The 15,171-nt window shown below is 46.3% G+C and overlaps 1 protein-coding gene across 1 annotated transcript in view; it reads left to right on the forward strand.

The window, feature by feature from the left end:
- TMEM184C (transmembrane protein 184C) overlaps positions 1-15,171 on the forward strand; it is a 197,588-nt gene that overhangs the window by 73,077 nt on the left and 109,340 nt on the right. The window contains exon 4 of the mRNA XM_078676898.1: positions 8,121-8,326. Within this exon, the coding sequence (XP_078533024.1) occupies positions 8,121-8,326 (206 nt within the window). The remainder of the gene's footprint in view (positions 1-8,120; positions 8,327-15,171) is intronic.

Consider the following 15,171-nt stretch of genomic DNA (forward strand, 5'->3'; position numbering starts at 1 on the left):
GTTTGTTATCTTCATGGTACACGTTCTTGGCAGCAGGCATCTTAACCCTCTGCACTACCTTAGGATGAGTCAAAACTTCCACTGGACAAACCTCCCGTCTCTTTCCAGGAAGATGATAAATCACCGGAGTCATATTGACGTTTTAATTGATGTCTGAAAATTGCTGAAGGCCAGGAAAACGGCAACAGGTGTTTTTAAAATGATATTATACATTTTTTTTAAATGACGTTCCAACCCAAGTCAACGTCTGGTGCAGGCGCACCGATCGCACTGCCCTAGAGCCAGCCCTGCCACTATGGAATGTGTAGGCGGGTCGCAGCACAAAAGGCTGTGCTTAGAGGTGGGGAGCCGAGACGAGTGAGAGGTTAGTTTTGTGGCTGTAGTTTTGGGCCGTCTTCATCTTAGCCCAGACCCCACAAGCAGTGCTATTCCACATTCCTTCCTGCCAGTCCATCACACTGTGCCTTAATAGATGTGGTTGGGGCGGGGCAGGTGTTCCTCTGGTCATTAGGCCATTCACAACTCGGCCACTGTGGGACAAGGGGCTGGGCAGGTGGAACAGCTAAACACAAAAGCAGTGTCTTTGCAGTACTCCTCTGCCAAGCACTCCTTGCACTGAGGCAAATGGCAGGTGGGGGAGAAGAGAGTGTGAGGAGGCTGAGAAGCCACACAAGGAGGCCGAGCCGGGTGTAGTGGCCTTAGGGTCGTTCGGCAGCCTAAAGGTTGTGTTTTTCCCATGCTCCCTCCCAGGCAGGCACTTCACATTCATCCCTTGGTAGGCGTGCAGTGCAGGTACCATTCAGAGGCCTTCCTGAAAGGCCAGGTTTGGCTCTACCTTTTGGGCCGTTCCCACGTCAGCCCTAAGAGGCTAGCCCAGTGCAGAAGCAATTTGTTTCAGCTGACCTCTCTCTAAGGCCATCGCATTCAGGCAATAGTGGGTGTGGGAGTTTGCAAAGGCACTGAGACCTCGCTGGGAGGCCAGGTGTGGTGTTGGCACCATTGGGACATTTCAAGCTCGACCCCAGTTTCAATGATTAGGTTACCTGCACATGTTCCGTTTTTCAAACACCAACAAAAGTACTTGCCAAAAAGATCTGTGCTTTATCTGATAACAGTTTTGACTCATCATGAGTAAGCAGAGAGGGTTCATGTGCTTGCTGCAAACACAACATGCTGATCCCAGATTTGTATTTTATGTACATAGGCATGTGGGTTACTAGTTTTGCACACCAATTAAATCTCAATCAAATTAAATGTGTGCCCCTGGCTGGGTCCCTTACCACTCCACGTAGCCCCGCCCCATAGCCTCCCCTCCGCCCAAGCCCCGCCCCACCCCCTAATCACATCTTAATATGGTGAGTACCTGCACTTATTTTTTTGCCATTTAAAGAGAAAATACATAGCAAGCCAAAACCCAACATTTTGTTGAATGTGGAAGCATAACACTGCTGCTTTAAATAGTATTTGCTTTTTCAAACCATAGCTCATGCTGGCTTGTTTTTCAGCCCTTAGTAACATGCTCACTCAAAGCTGGCCTGGCTCAATCTTCATTAGCCTGGGCAGAGAAGAGGTTAAAGTCAGCAGCACATTTCAGAGTCCGTCTGTTACACATTTTGCACAAAAGCATATTTGTTCACAAGGAAACGCGTGCAAACCCGCGGGCACATGGCCTCTTGTTTATTTTGAGGCTGGCTAAGCATCATGTCCCAGACATACTGTATACCCTTATTGCAAACCTCCATGAAGGTTCATCTCGGCACCCCTTCTTCATATGCTCACCTCCACCCCACTCTCAGCTCAGCGCCCTCTTCGCTTGAGGTTGCCTCCACCTCCTTCACCTCAGTTCCAAAAGTGCGTCCTCGGACCTGGGCACATAGAGAACTGAATAAGAGGAGTAAGGGGGTCCTCAGAGGGGCCTCTTGAGCAACGGACTGCCGGCTCTCTGCACAGGAGAGACATTCGGGCGTCGCCAAGCTCCTAGTGGTGCCCTTAGGACGTTAGAGGGGGGCGGAAGTGCAGTGCAACAGGAGGCAACCGATAAAACTGACAACATAAAAAGACGCACTTCCCTGAATTAATGTAAAAAAAGACAACTTGTGTTGCTAATGAGTTGCAGGAGGTACTGGCTTTCTAATGTACCTGCCTGTTTTGTTGTTGTGGCAGTTTGTGTGTGGAAGCAGGTGGGGGATGCACACAGGGCAAGTGCAATGCGCCAGTTTTGCTTCAAGCACTCTACAAACTGTGGCGCGCCCAGGGCACAACAGGCCACAATGCCAGCAAGGGATGTGTGCCTTCAAACCTCTATTGGGTAATAAAAGACAAACAGTACTGGGGTGCAACTGCCCTGTTAGACTCTTGGGCTCCGGCACCAGTGCACCTGCTGCACTATCGATAACTACGACTCTGGTGACTAACATTTAAATCATAGCTGCCAAGGTTTCATATTGCTTATGTGTGACATTTTCATAACTTCATTGTAATTAAGAGTGACATTCAGCGACACTTTGTCGCAAGCAAAATTCACCAAGGAAGACGAGAGAAACATATAAATGTCAGAAATTACACCCATTGAAGCAATGAGAAACTCTAAGAAGAGCTTAAAACTGCTACATAGCACCAGAAATAGAAGCCAGTAACCTAGTGCCCTTACATAGTGGTGCTGCACGGAGGGTGTTCATCGCTGCAGCCAGGCTCCAGATTCAGGGGTTTTGAGGGAAGGAAGAGGTGTGAGAAGGATACATGGGTTTGCTGCCTAGAGATTGCGTGTCGCTGCAGTCAGTCCCCAGGTTCAGGGGTCTGAGGAAAGAAGGAGGTGGGAGAAGGGGGCTCCGTACATGGGGGTGCTGCCTGCATACTGTTTTTGCTGTAGCAAGGCCCCAGTTTCATGGGTTTTGAGGGAAGCAGAGGGGTGTGATTAAAGCTTTATACACATTGCTGCCAAGTTTTCAGACTGTGACATTTCCATGGTTTCAGTGCATGAGTGACACTCAACTGCCAAATGTGTGTCACTTAGTGTAACATTTTCCTGCAAGCAAAACCAAGTAATAAAGTGGTTGGTAAAAGATAAATATTAGAAATTACACTTTTTTGATCAATATGAAGCCCTAAAATATCTTTCAACTGCAGCAAAACCCCTGAAATGGAAGGTTAAAATACTGCTACAAAGCTTTGTATACTAAGAAAATATGAAAGTAAAGCAATTATCATAAAACATCTCACATCACTCCCCCCCTCCCCCCCTCCCCCCCATGTCACTGCACTTCATTGCGTCCTAATAATACAGTTAAGTACCTGCTGCAGAGATCAAATAAACACAGGGTGGATATTCTGATGTTCCAGTCAGTACAAGAAAAGCAAAATTACAGCTGGTACATATAAAATAGTTTATCTGTATACTTCACGGAAAATATATAAATAGAAAGCACGTTTAAACGTGTTATGGGACTAATACTTAAAGTAAACGAACATAGAAATTGCAGTTACAAATGAATACATAGGATTTTGTTTCCAGTTGATATAAGTCCAGTCCTGTCAAGCGTCACGCAACAGGCGTGACGCTCACGCATTTCAGTGCGGTGATCCGCATCACCGCACTGAAATGCATTGTCACGCATAATGCCTTAGTCTCAGCTGGCACACAAAGCACACCACAAATAGTAGAAGCTGCGAGCTCCAGTGCCTGACTGGCTGCTCTCACAGGCTTCGAGCAGTTCCAGCAGCTGAGCCGGCTCTCTTCGACTCACAGTGGCACTCATTAAATGCTGCTACAATGTATCTATGTGATTTCCGCGGCGCCGCGGGGCTGGCCGTAGTGCCGCAAGGATGTGACGTCACACGTCCTGTTAACATCGCGTGAATTTGTTTTAATGTGCTGCAGTTAACTGGTTCGTCGTCACGTTGAACAGTGTGAGTTTTGCGGGCCTGACCGCGCTCGCTCACACCACACTGTTATTCGCACCTCAGCTCAGACCTGTCCTGGTCTGCAGCCAGGTCCCACCACGCTGCGTCAAGACAGGCCCAGGAACTCAATTAATAAAGAAAGGCAATGCCGCCCACCGGCATTTTATTTCAGAGCAGCCGGGGCCGGCCAACTTCAGGGCACTGGGTGAGGGCCCTGCTGCATGCAATTAAGAGAGCGCGGACCGTTGAGAGGCACTCCGGACCGGCTCGGTAAGCATGGGGCAGATGAAGAAAAGCCGAGAGTATTCATTTCCCGTACACCGCACCTGAACCCTCCCCCCCACCCCCAAGGTTGGTGTGACAGCTTTTCTCTACGGGAGGGGACCGTCCGTGCAAGGACAAAGGATCAAGGAGAGACTCGGCTTACTGTTGCTCGCCTTAAACTCTGCCGTGGCGCATACTTACCAAATGAAATAATTGCTCGTGGAGGGAACGAAGGATTTCAAAAGCCAAAGAAACTAGCGCCACAACTACTGTTAGAAGATGTTCCCCGGCCTTGTGAGGTCCTCCTTCGGTTGTCCAAGTCTGTGTGACAGGATGTTTCATTTCCTGCCTGCCATGGGGCCCCAAGGCACAGAGGAATTAATTGCTGTTTCCCTGCGCGCTTTGCTGCATGGCCCAGAGTTAAAGGAAGCCGGTGTTCGACAATCGATCACCTGTTCACCTCCACATGGCCTGGGCACATACTGTAGCTGTGCCCGGCCCGGCCAGTCAGAGCCCAACTCATACTGAGAGCAGGTGGCACAGATGTAGACTGCAGCACGGCTGTCTGTCTGACTCATCTCTGCTGTGACACTCCGGCAGCTCCTTTCAGCGGCTCACTCTATCAAGAGACCATACAAGGTAAGTTAGATACTAATTTAATAATTCACTGATGAAATTTAAAATGTTTGTTAAGAGAGCCTCTCACATTTGTTTGCTTTCGATACTTGCACAAGTGCCACCATTGCCTACGAAACGTCTGTTCTTGTGCTGGAGTGTCCTCCATTTATTTCAGTATTATACCTCTACTTGTACTTTGTACGCTTTTGTAACCTGCACACATATCACTTTTTCCTCCTGTAATGTACCGATTGCTCCCTCATGTATTTTGGTTGCTCACTATTGTCACCTTTTGATTCATGAAACGTAACGTTTGTTTTTGTAATTTGTTCACTTGTAATGTTCTCCTCATGTATCATAAGTGTTCCTATTGTGAAGCTCTCTGACACCTTCGGGTAAAGTCCCCACTATATAAAATCGCATAAATAAATAAAGAGAATGGGGAGGGGGGCCTCCAGCACAGCATATCGCATTGTAAATGGGTACACTGAAGTTGTCTGTTTGTGCTGTAAATGCAGGCCATCTCAGGGTTTAGTCTGTACTAATAAATCACCCAAACTGCTAGTGTAGTTAAAGGGTTTAATATCCTTACTTGACAGTGGTACTACAAGCAGCAGCCTTTTTTTCACCAGCACTGTGAGACTTGCTTAGTCAGAGTAAGGCAGATAATTAATATCCCTGCTAGAGAGCTGTCAGAGTTTTGTCTCATGGCTGTTTTCATTCACTATTAAGTAGAGCAGACAGTTTATATGCATACTGCAAAGAAAGTCTAACAGCATATTGTATTGTAATGAACTGTATTATATGTAGATAGCTCGGTGGATTGCTGCTTTTGTCACAGAGAACGCTTTTATTTTTGTGGTTCAGCCACACCTGAAGCTGAGGTTGGGCTGGAGGGTGCTGATTTTTAAAATAAATAAATAATTGCTTTAAAAGCACCTGCTGCTGAGTTCGACTTCATTATTGGCGAAATGTGTGTGATTTCTGAAATTTTTCGGTTTGCATGGACTTCATTACATGATTTGGCCACAAGTAGTGTAGCTCTAACTGTCATGCATTTAGTATTTAAATGTCTTTTGTAAATCCACCGAATCTATGAAAATGTTACACATAAGCAATCTGAGACATTAGCAGCTATGCCCAAATAAATGTAATTTTTGACATTTGTACGAGTCCCTTGTCTTTTACTGCTTGATTTTGCTAGCGAGACAGTGTCACTCATAGTCGTTGAAATGTCACTCATAATTACACTGAAATTATGAAAATGTCACTCATAGCAATCTGAAACCTTGGCAGCTATGTAAGTCATGTCCAGGATCCATGCCTTTGCAGACTTGAAAATAAAACTAATGGCTGGTCATTTTCCCTTGGAAAGATGTCAACACTAAACAGAAATGCATTACTCACCCGAGTGCTGCCATTCCACAGTCTCGGAGCACATGGCGAGTCACACAGAGGCAGCTCCCAACAGTATCTCGCTCTGGCTGGCAGTAGTTTTCAGTGGCAGGATAGCAAATCTTGGGGCTCCAGTCACGTATGCCAACAACCCTCTAAAAGCTCAAGTGGGTGCACACAGAGTTCATTGACAATGTCATGTCACGTGAACCTGAGCTGCGCATTGGGGCTCAGTCTGCGGCAGAATAAGAAAGCGAAAGTGTCTGTTCTCCCGAAGGGGCCCCCTGGAGCTTGTGCCCCCCCCCCCCCCCCGCACGGCGTGGGCTGCGGGGGCCTGTGTTACGCCCCTCCAGCATAGGTTTTGTACTGTAAAGGTACCCTTCAAGTACCAAATACTATGCTTGGACAATTGTTGGTCGTTCCAAATATTGGATATGTGAGGTACAGTGCACCACACATTCAATGCTTGCAGTGTAAGAACAAATAAAACCCTTTCCCCGTTTTACCCCTCCTTGTGGAACAGCCAATTTAGGCTAACTTTGCAGATCTGACTTAGCATCAAAAACCCTGGGTGGTAGCATTTGAGTGCTCAAGTACCACACGTGGATGTCCCTTTGTCACACTGTTGCGCAAAGAAATGCATAGCAGTATAGTTTCTACAAAAAGTGTAACTTCCTGGTGCGATATTGCACTGAAAAGTAAATCCCTCATCAAGACTGTATCACTTTATATGACTTTACGGCGGCGCAAAGTCTTTCTAAATCGGCCCGTATCTGTTATGCCTTTGCCTGGATCGTTTCAGTGAAGTCCAGCAACAGGAATTGTGATGCATTTTAATTCTGAAATTCATACAATTCATGTGAAAAATTAGCCACTCGGTGCTCCTTAAGCAAATGAGATGGTTGCAAATATCATGATTGTATCGGAATTAATCATTTCCTTGGTGCCAGGTTCTATTCGTTAGTGTTTTCCAATTTTCTTTACTCGTCTGGAAGCTTTATACATTGATGAATAAAGCATTTCACACTTTCATTGGTTGAACAACCTCTGCTGTCTGAGTCCATGTAAGAAATGCCTAATGGGTAACTTTGCTCTTTATGGATTCAGATTGATATTTCCATCTGCGCTTTATAAAATTGACTTACATGCCCCATTCCAAATAGATTGCCACTGCTTCCCTGTCTGTTGTGATCACTGCTGGAAACCATCTCTGGTGTGCTGGGATGATCACATATGATAACCCTGCATGGGTGGACTCTTGTCTGATGTTGCCACAATTGTAATTGGTATGTGTTAATAGTTCAGGAAGATTTTCAGTGATTAGAAGTATCAGTGACTCCCTCCAAGTGGCATTCTTTGGGACGCACTGTGGACACACACACACACACACACACACACACACACACTGTGAGTGACAACACAAGGCATAAGGTGCAATTGATCACCATGTGACACTGCTGTCTAACCATTGGTTGTGTTCTATGCCCTTGTTTTGGGGTGGGGGAGAGAACAGATGAGCAAAGCCCAGCCTTTCGCTTTGCTGGTTATCACTACGCAAGTTTGGTGGTGTGAGGCACAGGAGACAGAGCTTCACAATGCCAGACCTTCTGAGTGACAGGCTGTACTCCTTGAGCTACCACTACTATGTGGCACCTGATGAGCCACCAAGAGTTTGTGTTTGATGTATTAGAGACCCCTGAGGTGTAGCTCCCCTTAATTTTAAATCGTTAAGCTGTTGTCAATAATTGTTCCTAGACACAAGGCCAATCTTATTTACCAGTTTTCTTCACGTTTTTCCATAAAATGACATTTTTGAAGCTTTAACTACCATGCTATCTTATCGTAGAACAAAAGTTGATTTTTATCTCCATCGGTGATATTTTTTTTTAATTGAACTTTAATTGACATTTTCCTTTTTCTGCCCCTTTATTTTTTTTTTTTAGTGGATAGCCCTGAAATACCCCAACATTGCTATATATGTGGATACTTGTAGAGAATGCTACGAAGCCTACGTAATCTACAACTTTATGGTGTTCCTTACAAACTTTCTCACCAATCGTTGTCCGAACCTGGTGCTCATCCTTGAAGCCAAGGAACAGCAGCGACACCTGCCTCCACTGTGCTGCTTTCCACCTTGGGCTATGGGAGAGTAAGTATTCTTCAAATAGATTATTGCTTTTTACTCTTCGTACTGCCTAGAGGCTGCACAATTTAAAGTCTTTCTTCCATTTGGCATAATTCAAAATTGTTCATGCCTACGCCATTTGTCTATTACTAATGTTTACTATTCCACTTTTACAAAACCAGGAACTGCATTACTATATCAAACCCATAGTTTTAGTAGTTGAATTCCAGGCAGGTTAAATTGGGGATAATTCACAAATGCATGCTGTCATCTACAGCAACAGAATTCCAATCTTTTCTGCTAGAGCTAACAAAGGGAAATGAAAGCCTGAATCGGCTTGCGCGCTGTGTGGAACCGATAGCTAAATGTTGTAGCACTCTTCCAGCTTATCTAGAGCTGCAGAGGAAAGACTGTAAGTGCAGAAAGTGGGACGGCTTTTAAGATAGGTATGTAAAGTAATGATAGTGATCTGCAGAAAAGAACTGCATCATGTATTCCTTTGAAATAGTGTAACATCCTCCAAATCTTCATAAATAGACGTTTTTCTTTAACGAAACAGCTGTTCAACCCCACCTGTATATTTTCCCTTTTCTTGCTCTCCAACATTTACCAAGAATTGGCAAAGCCAATGTCAGTCATTGACCGCCAGCCTTTTGGCAATGCTTATGTTTTGTCTTTGTTTTTACAAAAGTTTATTGTTCAGGAAGCTGATAAAAAACTTTGGCTAAAGGCAAAAATGTTTTACTTTCAAAAAAGCACATATTGCCATAGTACTCCTTGACACTAAAGGGAACTATTTTCTGTGTGTATGTTGTGAAGCCTTAACTCATAGTGAAGCCAGCCAATGCCTCTTGATGCATGCCGAAGTGGGTGGAATAAAAAATGTAAATGACACAACCATACACTAATGGAGGAAGTTTGGCTGAAAACCCTTATGCGTTACTATGTTATACACATCCTTAAAAAAAACATCAAAAGTCTTGGCAAATACAGACTTAAAAAAGCCAATTTGTTTGCCATTGGCAGCCAGCCTGTTTTCTTTGAGAAAATATGAAAGAAGGGAATACAGAAACAAGCATTGGAAATGCAATAGGTCTCGCAATAGAATAGTTAGACATTTTTCTTTTTGCAAATGGAAGAGTGGCGTTGCGTGGATGAGTGGCGTTTCTGTGGATGAGTGGTGTGGCGTTGCGTGTGTGAGTGGCGTTGCGTGTGTGAGTGGCGTTGCGTATGTGAGTGGCGTTGCGTATGTGAGTGGCGTAGCGTGTGTGAGTGGCGTTGCGTGTGTGAGTGGCGTTGCGTGTGTGAAGGATTGGTAGTGCGGGCACTGCTGCTTGGGGTATCTGCGAGATTTGTGTAAGTGAATGGAGAGGGGGGAGAGAGTTGTAAGAGAGAGTGAAAGAGGCAGAATCGTTGAGAGGAAAAGAAAGTGCGAATCTGTAAGCTGAGAGATGTGGCATAACAGAAGGATTGGTAGTGCGGGCACTGCTGCTTGGGGTATCTGCGAGATTTGTGTAAGTAAATGGAGAGGGGGGAGAGAGTTGGAAGAGAGAGTGAAAGAGGCAGAAACGTTGAGAGGAAAAGAAAGTGCGAATCTGTAAGCTGAGAGATGTGGCATAACAGAAGGATTGGTAGTGCGGGCACTGCTGCTTGGGGTATCTGCGAGATTTGTGTAAGTAAATGGAGAGGGGGGAGGGGCACGGAGCTCATCAAAGCAGTAATTACAGCAGTGCGGGAGGGGGGGGGGTCTGAAGAGCGGGGGGGGGGGGTCCGGGGAGTTGAGGAGGGGTGAGGGAGCCAGGGAATTGAGGGAAAGAGTGAGTGTACTGTATACACTGAAATAGAGCACACTGCTTCCCCTCGCGGCGCTATACTTAGGAGCAGACAGAGCATGAAACGGGGAGGAACTTTAAAGCAACGAAAGATGGGTTGAGATAAGGAAAGACTGCAGAAGGAACAACCGAGACAATAAGAGAATAATGAATTCTGTATATGGAGAGAGCGGACAAGAAAAAGAACAGAAGTAGAGAACGGGTAATAGGAGCAAATATGGGCGGACAATGCAGGAAACAGTGAAAAGAGAGGAGGGTGGATGAGAAGAAAGAATAAAAGATGGAGGAGAGGAAAAAAGGTCGGCAAAGACAGAGATAAAACAGAACATAGAAAGAACGAACCTGGGAGGTCTGTGGATGGTGATTGCTGGTGATTGCTGGGAGGGTCTGTGGATGGTGATGGCTGGGAGGGTCTGTGGATGGTGATGGCTGGGAGGGTCTGTGGATGGTGATGGCTGGGAGGGTCTGTGGATGGTGATGGCTGGGAGGGTCTGTGGATGGTGATGGCTGGGCGGTCTGTGGATGGTGATGGCTGGGCGGTCTGTGGATGGTGATGGCTGGGAGGGTCTGTGGATGGTGATGGCTGGGAGGGTCTGTGGATGGTGATGGCTGGAAGGGTCTGTGGATGGTGATGGCTGGGAGGGTCTGTGGATGGTGATGGCTGGGGAGGTCTGTGGATGGTGATTGCTGGGAGGTCTGTGGATGCTGATACAGGAGCCCCCCGCTGTGGGGTGGTGCAGCTCGTCTGACTCCAGCTGCGTGCACTCTCCCCTGTCCCTGCCCTTGAGTCTGTGCTGCAGCCTCGGCTCCTGTCTGTCTCACCGAGGGGTGTTAACGAGAGCCGGAGGCGGCTCTCGCTGTGTGTTCTGGAGGGGCACGGAGCTCATCAAAGCAGTAATTACAGCAGTGCGGGAGGGGGGGGTCTGAAGAGCGGGGGGGTGGGGGGGGGTCCGGGGAGTTGAGGAGGGGTGAGGGAGCCAGGGAATTGAGGGAAAGAGTGAGTGTACTGTATACACTGAAATAGAGCACACTGCTTCCCCTCGCGGCGCTATACTTAGGAGCAGACAGAGCATGAAACAGGGAGGAACTTTAAAGCAACGAAAGATGGGTTGAGATAAGGAAAGACTGCAGAAGGAACAACCGAGACAATAAGAGAATAATGAATTCTGTATATGGAGAGAGCGGACAAGAAAAAGAACAGAAGTAGAGAACGGGTAATAGGAGCAAATATGGGCGGACAATGCAGGAAACAGTGAAAAGAGAGGAGGGTGGATGAGAAGAAAGAATAAAAGATGGAGGAGAGGAAAAAAGGTCGGCAAAGACAGAGATAAAACAGAACATAGAAAGAACGCACGAAAAACAAGCAGCAATATCGAGAGGTGGTGGGGGCAGGGTTAAGGGTAGGGAGAGAAGGCACAGGCTGGACAGGAGAAGTATGGAGAGTGGTGCAGGCGGGGGGCGTGGAGCAAAGCCTTTGAAGAGCGTTTGGCTGCCAGGGGGGCGGAGAAGCAGATTGCCTTCAAGGCAGGCAGAAGGCTCGGCCAAAGCTATTAAGCTGTTCTTCGGCAGTTTTACAAAGGCAGGAAGCGCCCCAGTTAATTGGAAAGCTGACTGGGGGTAAGGTCTAGCGCAAAAAAGGAGTGCCGGTAGCTCCATCAGAAACCACCGGCTCAAATTAGGCACTGGTCTAATGAATCAATGTACTTTTGTACCTGCAAATGCGTTTACTTTGAGACAATATGTGACTTGTTGGACATAATTGAGCTTCCTGAGGTGGCATAAGAGACTCGCTTACTGGCGCTGGGTTGGGTGTGTGGACACTCGTGCTTTGCTCAGCTGTGAGATCCATTTACACACCCGAGTAAGAGACCCAGTGAGCTCGTCGGCCTCCTGCAGAATGGGGACAAACATCTCATTAGGCACATGGGGCTGAGTGACTTCTGTTTACCATTAAGGAGTCTGCTGGTGCTTCACAAAAAGGGCACGAGTTAAGCTAGCCCAAACTTTGCCAACAATTGGCTAAGAGCACCGATTCCATTAAAAACAACAACATAGACACAAATCATAGTGGCGTTTAAATAAAACATTTGCAGAAAAAAGTGTGACATTTCCAAATTGGAACCTAATCGAAGGCACGAACCCCAGGCGCTTGACAGGCAAAGCCCCGAGCCTGCGCTTGGCGTGTTGGCAGTACAGAAATGAGAGCAGAGCAGAGAATCATGCGGATGTGGAGCTGGGTAAAGCTGAATGGTAAAAACACTACAGAGAGGTGGGGAAAGAACAAAGGACTGGAGGAACACGGGGAAAAGGAAAACAAAACCACAGGGCAAAGGCAGGAGGAGGCAGTACCCGCTCAGAGCATGAGAGTCTGCAATATATATTTATGAGTGAAGATCAGGAGACGGAGGGCATTGCTGTGGGGAGGGGGTGTAGGAGAAATGCACAAGGCGGGCAGGGGAGGGGGCGGAGCGGGGAGAGCGGCATGTGGGTGTTAAGAAGCCGGGCCTTTGAAGTGAAGCTAAGCTTCACTTCAAAAGGTGTCGGAGGAATGCGGCTGACGGCGATTGCGGCTGTGCACGCGCTTTTAAGCTCAATGCACATGCGCATTGAGCTTAAAAGTCACGGGCACTGCAAGGAATTGCCACGATTCCTTGCTTCTTAGTTAAAAGTTGTTTAAGCCGCAATAGGCTCGCAAGCTCGATGCGCATGCGCATCGACAGGCGAGACCTAAAAATGAAGGTAAGAAAGAAAAAAAGAAGATGGTGTAAAAGAAAGAGTAAGGTGCAAAAGAAAGAGAAGGGAAATAAAGAAACAAAACAAAAAGGAAGAAAGAGGCAGGCTTGAAAGAAAAAGGAATGCAAGAAAGAAAGAGGAAGGCTAGTAAGACTAAAACAAGGCAAAATGATATGAGGGAGGCAAGAAAGAAGGAAAGAAAGAAGGAAAGAAAGAGGAAGGCAAGAAAGAAAAATGAAAAAAAGGAATGAATGAAATAGGAAACAACGAGGAAAGAAAGGAGTAAGATAAAGGAAGGAACTGCTGGGCTGATTGTAGGGTCCTTTGGGGTGCGTGGAATTTGAGTCTGCTGTTCAGGTATGCTGGTCCGGGTGCGGATGTCGTCTGTTGCGGCGAGAAGGGTGGTTTCAGTACTTTGGTTTTCCTGAAGCCGGATTGGGAGGAGTCGAAGATGTTGTGCTCTCCGATGAATGTGGTGAGTTGGCTGTTGATGGCTTTCTCGATAACTTTTGCAGGGAACGGGAGCAGAGAGATTGGTCTGTAGTTTTTGAGGTTGGTGGGGTCAGCCGAGGGTTTCTTCTGCGTGTTTCCAGTCGTTGGGGAACGAGGTGGTCGCCAGGGAGCGGTTGATGATGTGGTGGCTATGTTGAAGATGTGGTGGGGGCAGGGGTCTGTGGGGGCCCCGGAGTGGATTGACTTCATTGTCTTCAGTGTGTATTCGGTGGTGAGGGCTGTCCAGCTGTCAATAGTTGGCCTCAGAGTGTCAGGGGTGTTTGGTGGGGGTTCCGTGTGTTAGTTGTCTTCGTCGAAGTTGTCGTAGATGCTCTTGATTTTGTGGTGAAAGAGGGTGCTGAGTTTGTCGCACAGGTCTTGTGAGGGAGGGATGTCAGTCGACTCGCTGGTGGGTTGGGCGAACTCATGGATGATGTTGAAGAGTTCTTTGCTGTTGTGTGCGTGTGTGGAGCTTCTGTTTTCAATCAATTTTTTCTTCGTTTTTCTGATGAGTTGGTGGTCGGCGTTGGTAGCAGCTCTGAAGTTGTTGTGAGTTTCTATGGATTTGGTGTTCCTCCAGGCCTTTTCGAGGCGGCGGCAGGTGCGTCTGGACTCTTGAAGTTCGGTGGTGAACCATCTGGCTTTCTTGTCGTGGGTGTTGTTGTTTTTCTTGAGGGGGGCTATGGTGTTAGCGCTATCGGAGATCCATCTGTGCAGGGTTCGGACTGCTGTGTTGGGGTCGTCGTTTTCCGCGATGGTTGGGGTGGAGTTGCTGAGTGAAGCGGTAAGCTGGTCGTCGGTGATTCTGGTCCAGTCTCTTCGTGGGAACAACAACCTCTACAAACGATGGCAACACTAAAGTAATAATAATAAAGTAAAGACAAACCCACTGCCACTAACCACCTTTTGTGCTGACGTGCTCTTTGTAAAAAGGCTAAATACAGTCACTCAAAGTGAAGTTAGCCAATGGCTGAAGTAGGCTGATTCACTGCCCCGCACAGTATGCTGTAGCAGGAGGAAACAAACAGTGAATGGCAAAAAAACAGACCAGAGAGGTGACTGAAAGCCCCTTTAAATAAGTATATTATACATATTATTTTAGTAAAATCAAAAGGTCTTGGCTAACACCAGACCTAACAATGGCTCCATTAAGGCCACAACAAGCAAATCGAAAGAGTTTGTTTCCAAATTGAGTGATGGTTGTGACTCACATTGGTTTAATATTGATAAAAAGGCCATTATCAAACTGATATTTCAGCTTTTAGCGAACTTCCATCCTGCTCCTATCACAACAATGCAAATACAGTAGCACAGAGGAACATAAATAATTGGTACTTGAGTAAGAGAAGTGAATCTTAAACCTTTTATATGTTGATTGTTTGCCTACTACTACAACTTCTGTGACACCCCTGTAGTGCTTTGGTACGTTGAACACAAACCAGTTTTATGAAATTATTGAATTTATATGCTTTCTCTCTTCTATGGTAGACTTGCTATCTTCTTGGTAAAAAAGGTTGAATGCAACATCAAATTGCAAACAGCTAGTAGAGTTCCTTCAAGCTTCTAATTCTTGAGACTGAGCCTTATAAATGCTTTTATTTTTATTTTGGCCTGGTAATAAGGTGTCGTTTAACCATATATTTAATCATTTAGGATAGATGACAGGACATAACAATCTGGTTATCACATCACCTTGCTAACTTGTTTTAAAATCCTTGACCGAATTATTATAGGAAGGCGGAAGACTAGTTAGACAGATAAAACAATATTAGATAGTACATAGGTTTGGCTTGTGGAAGGACTAGATACGTT

This window comes from Lissotriton helveticus, chromosome 2_1, assembly GCF_964261635.1.
Source record: "Lissotriton helveticus chromosome 2_1, aLisHel1.1, whole genome shotgun sequence".
Taxonomy (NCBI): domain Eukaryota; kingdom Metazoa; phylum Chordata; class Amphibia; order Caudata; family Salamandridae; genus Lissotriton; species Lissotriton helveticus.